The 9,251-nt window shown below is 34.5% G+C and overlaps 1 protein-coding gene across 5 annotated transcripts in view; it reads right to left on the bottom strand.

Annotated features, from left to right (window-relative positions):
- Positions 1-9,251, bottom strand: part of aadat (aminoadipate aminotransferase) — a 26,590-nt gene that overhangs the window by 4,855 nt on the left and 12,484 nt on the right. For all 5 annotated transcript variants that reach the window (XM_079811048.1, XM_079811049.1, XM_079811051.1 and 2 more), the window contains 6 exons: positions 7,270-7,335; positions 7,006-7,088; positions 4,567-4,663; positions 806-867; positions 606-670; positions 24-130 (listed from right to left, as the gene is read on the bottom strand). In XM_079811048.1, the coding sequence (XP_079667174.1) occupies positions 24-130; positions 606-670; positions 806-867; positions 4,567-4,663; positions 7,006-7,088; positions 7,270-7,335 (480 nt within the window). The remainder of the gene's footprint in view (positions 1-23; positions 131-605; positions 671-805; positions 868-4,566; positions 4,664-7,005; positions 7,089-7,269; positions 7,336-9,251) is intronic.

The following is a 9,251-nucleotide window of genomic DNA, read 5'->3' as shown; positions in this document are numbered from 1 at the left end:
TGTGTGTGTGTGTGTGTGTGTACCTCTTTCTCTAGCGCTCTCTCCATGATCAGCCGCTGTGTGTCTTTAATGCCCTTGAGTTTAATCCACAGGAACATGCCAGCCATGGGAGGATGCCACTCGGCCACATCTACAAAACACACACGACATCCGACACACACATCATTCACTTATTCCAACAAACTGCGTCCGGCCGTGGGTTTTAGCTTCAACTATACACGGCATCTGTTGCTTAAAAATATCAAATATATCTTGCATCACACATTGCTCTGGGACAAATGTTGAAACACACCGTGAGAAAGAACAGCCTCAAGACTTGAGCATCACACGAGATAACAAGAGAATCAAGAGTTAACAAGAGATAAGCGAAACTTGATCACTTCAGAATTATGGAAATATATAAATGGCCATTTTCACCGTGTGTATAAGAACACCAGGAATTATTAGCGTAATTCAGTGATTTTTCTCCATCACATCAAAAACAGCTCAAAAACACAGATTTCTGTACAGGAGAATTAATAAAAGCACATTAACAAGAATAAAAACATCACATTATGAGCATTAAAACGCTGTAAATGTGATTTCTGTGTTGATTTTCTACAAACCTCTGAGCCATTTGTCTGCGGAGGAGAGCATGGCGTCTCTCTGAGATCTGTAAAACTCAATCACCCTGAGGAAGATGAAGAGGAAGAGGAAGAGGAGAGCAAAGGTCAACTCAACAGCAGTCCATGAGGGAAACAGCCAATAACAGCTGAGCTGAAGCCTGAAGATCACGGCCATTGACATGATAACACATGACACGCACCCATCGATGTGTCGGAGGAAACCGTCTTGACCCCAGTCATGGAGCAGCTGAGAGACGATGAGCTGCAGACACACACACACACACACACACACACACACACACACACACACACACACACACACACACACACACACACACACACACACACACACACACACACACACACACACACACACACACACACACACACACACACACACACACACACACACACACACACACACACACACACACACACACACACACACACACACGTTTAGAGGAGGTCAGAGGATCCTGCGGTTTGATTCAACTGCAAGAAACATAACGTGGCATGTGCTTCAGGAAAGTTTAAGATATGGTATATCAATTATTAAAGCTGCTGTCCGTAACTTTTTTTGTGTTCAAGATTTACAAAAATTATATATTGAGAATGTACAACATGAATCCATTTTCCGAACCGTGTTTTTGTCTGATGCTCCGTTCACACCAAACGCGAATAGAGCGTCAAAATCGAGTCTAGTTTCACGCGCGAACATTTTGAATGCATTCATGCGTCCGCGGCGAATTGGACGTGCGTAGAAATCGAGCGTTGGAAGCGAAATTGACGCGTGTTCAAGGCTCTCCAGGAGAAATATGTCATAAAACACCACTGCCTCTTTTCATTTTCATTAAAAATATATATTAAACATTAATAGCCACACACATGTGGTCCAGGCAACTCCTACATTATCTTCACTGCATGTGTGTTTAAATATCCTTAAAAAAATAAAGTTATAAAACTTCTCTTTGCACTCAGTCAAAACAATTAGGCAGACCACAAATGATGATTCATGAGAGCAAAGATCGGCCGTTAGATCCACACAAGACGAGCCACTACAGGCCATCAGAGCCAGCGGCAGACGGCAGAAGGACTGGCCGAGGAAAGGCTGCTCTCGCTGGGGTTAATGAGCGCTGAGCGCCGCTGATCACCTGGATCTCACAACTACACAAACACAAGATCATTTTTTTTTAAATAGGCGCTCTCTTTATAAATAAACCACAGATTTGAGCTTGAAATATGAAAGTATGAAATAGTTATGGAAGTTTAAATTTACTGTAAATGAAAAATACTTTTTAATGAAATTTTTTTTTATTTCATATAAAATATATATTTTACAAAAAAGAATTTACTCTAAAATTACTATAAAATCAAAGCCATATGTCTAACCAATTTGTGTTCCAAATTTGAAATTGATATCACAAAAATTGAAGTCCCCATGAGATTTTGTTTAGGGTGCTGTACCAAAAATAGCCACCGGGTGTCATTCAAATTCCATTTATTGTTGTTTTGATGCATTTTCCTGTAAATTTCTGTCCAAATATCACTTCCATCACAAAACAGTCACCAAATATGGACCCTTGAGACTCAGACCTTTCCGACAATATGCGTTTTGTCAAGATTGGAAAAGATTTTGAATATAAAGTAGTTAAAATAATTGTTGTAATATGAAACATGACAGCGCCCACTAGGGGAGGAGCCCACTAGAATAATTTAGAGTAACGTTTCCATGGCAACACAATGTCCGATTTCAAAACGGTTTTCACAGGATGAATTTTGAGTCTGTAAGCTTTCAAATGATACCTAATTTGTGATAATTACTTAAATATATGATATGAAAAAAAGGCGATCAAAAAAAGAGCACCAGGCGTCCCACCTGTGGGACGGTGACAGTTAAGGGGTTTTAAACCACCACATTCTCACCTGAAAAAGTCTTAAAACTACATTTTGTGACACAATAGTAGTATTTTTAATTTATGCAGGGTTTCTCATCACGTCACTTCACCACATGACAGCAGCGAGCAGGCTCCTGATTGGTTAACGCGGCGCGAATTGACGCCAAAGTTAAAATTTTTGAACTCGGGCGTCAGACGCGAATTCGCTTCAAACGCGTGAATGCACAAAAGCACCACTCGCGAGTAACGCGCATATCGCGGAAGACGCTCAATTCGCATCATTCACGTGAACTGGACACGCAAATGAGGCTGATTCGCATCCTTCGCGCCACGCAAAACGCGCCTTCCGCGCCGCGGGACCTCCAGATGCGCGTCAACGCGCCTTTCCATTGACTTAACATTGAAATCACTCGCGCCAGACGCTCTATTCGCGTTTGGTGTGAACGCAGCATCATAATAAGTGTTTATACTGGGACTATTTCAGACCGGTCTGGTAGGAGCCGCTGTGGAGGAGCACAGTCCCTGCGTGACTCGCCATAGACATAAACAGAGAGAAGTAGCTCCGGCTGCAATGTTCTTCCGCAAGACGCATGCAGTTCTGTTTTTAACCGCTAGAGCGCTTATAGTTATGGACTGCAGCTTTAACAAATACATAAAAAAGAGCATTAATGTATAAAATAAATGTTATTTAATATTTATGAAACATTTAATGGCTTTGCTGATAGTATTTAGGCATTTTGAGCAAATTCTTTGCGCAAAAAAATAAAATATTTATTTCACAAATTATTTAATGAAAAAATTAAATTATTATTCAAAATAACAAGAAAACAATATGTTATATACTATTTAATGTTTAAAAGATATTATTTAATATAATTCAATATTTATTAAACATTGTTTTCTTATTTTTTTGCTGTGTAATGATTTGCAAAACAATATGTATTTTATACATTATTAATTGTATAAAATAAATATTTTAAATGATTATTCAAATAAATATTAGCTAATATCTTTTAATATTTACTTTTTTATATTAGAGTATTTTGCAAATCACTACACAACAGCCACAATATAAGAAAACAATATTTTTTGTATATATTATTTAATGTTTAAATTATTATTAACTATTATTAAATTGGCTATTATTAAAACAAATGTTATTTAATATAATTTAATATTTATTAAACATTATTTGAGTATTTTGCAAATCATTACTGATTTCTGAAATGCAAATCATTACACCACATCAACAATATTTATTAGATAAATTATTAATTGTATAAAATAAATATTAATGATTTTTCAAATACATTTTAGCTAATATCTTATTACTATTTATTTATTAAACATTATTTATTGACTTTTTATATTATAATAAATATAAAATAATAATTATATAATAAAACAATATTTATTTTATATACTATTTAATGTTTAAAATATTATGAACTATTAAATTGGCCATTATAAAAACAAATGTATTGAGTATTTTGCATATCATTACACCACAGAAAAAAAGAAAAGAAAACAATATTTAATTTAAAATACATATTATATAATATTGATATTGATTAAAGATCTTTATTAAATTTGCAAATCGTTCCACCACAGCAACAAAAAAACCAGAAAACAATATTTATTATTATAAAACGATTTACTGTTTAAAATGCATATGAACTATTATTATTTAATATTATTTATTAAACATTATTTAAAGACTGATCTTCCGCTCAGAGTTAAAGATCTCACACTTGTTTTTCTCCGAGCATCTCTTCTCCTGAGATTCACGGCATGAGGATAATTAGAGTTCAGATTCATCACCGCTGGGATCTGAGACACACACACACACACACACACTCGTCCACTCACTCACTCACACACTCTCGTGCTTTTACTGTACGAGTTCAAAACAAGAGCCCAAGGCCTGTAATGTGCGGATTACAGCTGCTGGGGATGAGGAGCAGCCGTCTCTCCTGCAGCCACTGAGCTGCTGATTCCGGGACGAGTGTGTGAAATCACACCACAGAAACGGGAAGGACAGGAAGAATGTGTGTGTGCCGCCTGACCTGTGTGAAGGTGCTGGTGTGCATGGTAGAGGCCTGGATGTGCAGCACCACCCGCTCCACTAACGGCTTCGGCCCCGTCACGAAACCGATCCGCAACCTGCAGAAGAACACCAGCAGATCATCCATATCTATAGGCATCTTATTTATGGTAGAATATAAAAACTAATCAATTCAATTACTTTTCATTGTATGTATACATAATTAAATAACTAATATAAATATAATTTAATGTATACATTTGCATTCATATTTTGTTATTATACGTATATTACATAATTTATGGTACATTTTAAAAACTTATATACATACATATATATATATATTTTTTTATACAAACATTGTTATTAAATTAGATAATAGATATTAATAATTAGATTAATAAATAATTGACAGTACTACATTACCCCTATTGAATTAAATGCTGTTTATATTGTAATTATACATATATTATTAATCTACAAAAATAATTAACAAATTATAAAAAATGTTTATGTTTATAATTATATATATATATTTATGTGATAAATAACTAAATTATATAATTTGAATATTTTGTTATTAAATTATATGTATCTTAATTATTTATATTAAATAATTGATGGTAATTTTACAAACTATTGAATTAAATGCTATGTAATTATATTCATATATCAATAATTTATAAATAAATGTAATATATAATATATATATATATATTTAATGTACATATATATATACACATTTTTTATATATATATTTTGTTATTAGATTATATGTATCTTAATTATTTATATTAAATAATTGATGGTACATTTAAAAATCTATTGAATTAAATGCTATATAATTAAATTTATATTTAAATAATTTATAAATAAATGTAATATAGATATTTAATATACTTAAAAAAAAAAAAAAAAAAAGATATATATATATATATATATATATATATGAACATTTTATAAAATTATACATAAGTATTTATATATTAGTACATTAATTATATTAATACATAATTGATAGTAAAAACTCTTGAAATAAATGAAATTTAATAATAATGTGTGTGTGTATATATATATATATAACTAAATAAATATAAAAATGTATTCTCTATAAATAACTAATATACATATGATAAATAACAATTATAACACTTTTTTGTTAGTATGTTTATGGCTCAACTAATAGTTACTGTAAACTATGCAATAATAAATAATTAAAATAATTTGAATATGAATTACTTTCTTGGCTGGTACATGAAAATGCAAAATAAGTCAGATGTCAGATGGTAATACCATGGTACACAATTAAACAGTCCTTCCCAAAAACGATGGTATTGCTACTGTAAGACCGCATGAATTCGCTCCAAGGATCGGCAGCGAACCGCGGTGAAGGCCGCACGCGTTCAGTGTTTCAGCTGGAAGATGGATTTGATAATAATATTCTTTATCTGACTCCATTTATCAAAGTTGTCGCATTTAGAAGAGAATGCCAACCGGTTGTTTGATCATCTGTATTTGATAGTTAATCATACATTTAATCGTTCCGTTTTAACCCTTTGTTATAATTATACCGTTCCACATTGGAGATAGTTAATAATTACAGATTAATTCAGAAAGGATCAAAAATGTAACAATTTAGTAACAATCAAGTAAATGTAAAATGTCAATTACATAATAGACATAAATCTCTTCTAAAAGGAAACACAAATTCTGGTTATGATTACACTTAAAATAGTTTCAAATAAATGTAAAACATAAACCCTTAATTATGCTTTGTAGGCCTCTGCCTAGAATGTTACCTGTGAGAGAGAAAGAGAGAGAGAGAGAGAGAAAGAGAGAGAGAGAGAGAGAAAGAGAGAGAGAGAGAGAGAAAGAGAGAGAGAGAGAGAGAGAGAGAGAGAGAGAGAGAGAGAGAGAGAAAGAAAAAGAGAGAGAGCTACAGATGAAATCCTCTTTTATCCTCTTCCCTGAAGTCACCAAATTCAAATCTGACTCTTGTAAAACTGACCAATCAGACCAAACCGTGAGACATTTGAAAGTAACCAATCAGACAAAACTTCCCCCATTATATCAAAGGTGCGAAAACCTCATTCCTTCGTCCTTCTAACTTCACCTGGCCCTTCTGATGGCGTTAAGGGGAAGGGGTTAATTTCAATATCTTGATCACGACGATGGCTACAAACAGCAAAGCAGATGATTTTGTTCCATTTCAAATATCTTTGATTATTTTCCACCTTACACTATGATAAAAGTGCACGTGAACGATGTGAGCGACAGCATTTCCAGGACAGATCTCTTGCTGTGGCCGTCCAGCTCTCACTGCCTGAGAAAGACATGCTTTCCCTCCACCTGGAGTCAATATCATGACCCTGACCGCTGGCTCTCCAGACACAAGCACTGCTGTCCCAGTGAATCAAGCCATTGACATGTAAAGCACAAGCACGCATTCAACAGCACCCACCCCGACGACAGGATCTTGGAGAACGAATCCGTTCGGAGGACGCGTCCATCTACGTCCATGGAGAGGAATGTGGGCGCCCACGGCTGGAGGACAGAAGAACAGAGCAGAGTATTGACTTTACACTCCTTCATAATGAGCGTTATCTTATCACAGCGGCAATAGAGAGGCTATCAGAGAGGTCAGTGTATGACCGCCACTTCCTGCTGATCAGTCACACTGTACAAACACACGCTGGGAAGACACACAGCAATCACGGGGACTCACTTTTTGGAATTGCAGGAAATAATACGGGTCATCCTCGATGATAAGCAGGTCATATATCCTGGCCAGCTGCAAATGAACAACACAAGGAAAATATAGTGATTGGTTGAGGACACACAGCGATGCTCACACTTTTACACTCTAATTACTTACTAACTAATCTGTCCATCTTATGCTGGAATAGAGTGTTTTAACATAAAATAACATAGGCGTAATTTACGGGTGGGACATTTTCTTGCCCACTTTTTGCCAGGCTCGATATTGTCCACACCACTTTTTAAAAGTTATTGACAAATAGATTGCGGAAGGTGTGTATTAAAGCAAAACGACGATCTACAAATCATAATTCATTCATTTAACACACTTTTCAGACGGTCAGAAGCTTTTTTTTCCATTACAGATTTGCGCAAAACTTTTGCCATATTTCCTAATAGTCGATAAAAAAAATATTGCGAAATGACAGCGTTTCCATTACCTGATGTTATGCGACATCATGTTAACATCAGTGGCATAACTTTAACCTAGAAATTACGGACCCTGGTGCACAAATATCATAACTATCTATAATAGGCCTACTGAAATATATTGTATGCTAGACTGTAATTCATATATTCTAGAATTGTATTAAAAAGAAAGACCCAAAGGCCGCGGAAACAGGCCAGTGGGTTCGTTACGCACGTCAATCCATTCCCGGCGTTCTTATTTTGCTTCTTATGTATTAAATATACAGGCAATTAGTTTATGAAAGCTTGATCAAAATTAAAATACAATTTATAGAAAACGAAATTCACTTTAAAGAAATGATTTCTGCAAAACAACACTCAATAGAAATCATGTCTGACCCTACTCCATGTCTCCAGACATCTTACTCATGCCGACGAAAGCGCCCGCAAATTCTTTAATATTTTTAATTGTTGCAGTTTTTTTTACCACTTCGTTATTATGGCTCGGAATTTCGTTTCTTGGAAATATGAACTGAATTTAGAAATTAAATTTGAAATTAAAAACTTTGCGTTTAATAAACAAAATAAATTTTTGAAGCGTTTGGAGTGGAGTAGGCCACATGCAAAACGTAGCCTATTTAGATTCATAGTTAGGCTATATGTTTAAATAAATATTCGCCTATTATATTATTGTTTTAATTTTTATATGTTGATGATGAAAAGTGAATTGTATTTTAATTTTGATCAAGGTTTCATAAACTAATTGCCTGTATATTTAATACATCGGAAGCAAAATAAGAACGCCGGGAATAGATTGAACCCACTGGCCGTTGAGTAAGGCTGAAAGCGTCTTTCTTTTTAATACATTTCTAGAATGTCTTAATTACAGTAGGCCTATTATAGATAGTTATGATATTTGTGGCTGCACCGGGGTCCGTCATAACTAGGTGAAAGTTACGCCACTCAGGCTAATCATGAGCGGTCCATGGCACCTGTTACCCATGGCTGTTAAGAACTATCGGCTACATCATTAAATTAGGCTACAACAATTTCGTGCTATGGGCACTGCCACTGATACAGGCAGCGGATGAGATATTTTACGCTGAGCTTGCTTCTGCTTTTCAAACAAGTGTGGCAAAGGCATGGGCTAAATAAAATCTCTAATATGGATACAGACATACACACACATCACTATACAACACATGCCCTTATTAGGAGAAAAAAGATGTCATTTTAACGAGAAAAATATGTCGTTTTAACAACATACGATCTCGTTATAACAAGAAAATGATGTCGTTTATATGACACAAGATCTCGTTATTACGAGAAAATTTACGTTTTTATGACACAAGATCTCGTTATTACGAGAAATTATGTTGTTTATATGACACAAGATCTCGTAATTACGAGAAAATTATGTCGTTTTTATGACACAAGATCTCGTTATTACGAGAAAATTATGTTGTTTATATGACACAAGATCTCGTTATTACGAGAAAATTAGGTCGTTTATATGACACAAGATCTCTTTATTACAAGAAA

Source organism: Gobio gobio (assembly GCF_949357685.1).
Source record: "Gobio gobio genome assembly, chromosome: 2".
Classification (NCBI taxonomy): domain Eukaryota; kingdom Metazoa; phylum Chordata; class Actinopteri; order Cypriniformes; family Gobionidae; genus Gobio; species Gobio gobio.
Note: the sequence above shows the minus strand (reverse complement) of the source record. Positions and strands in the feature narration are given on the sequence as shown.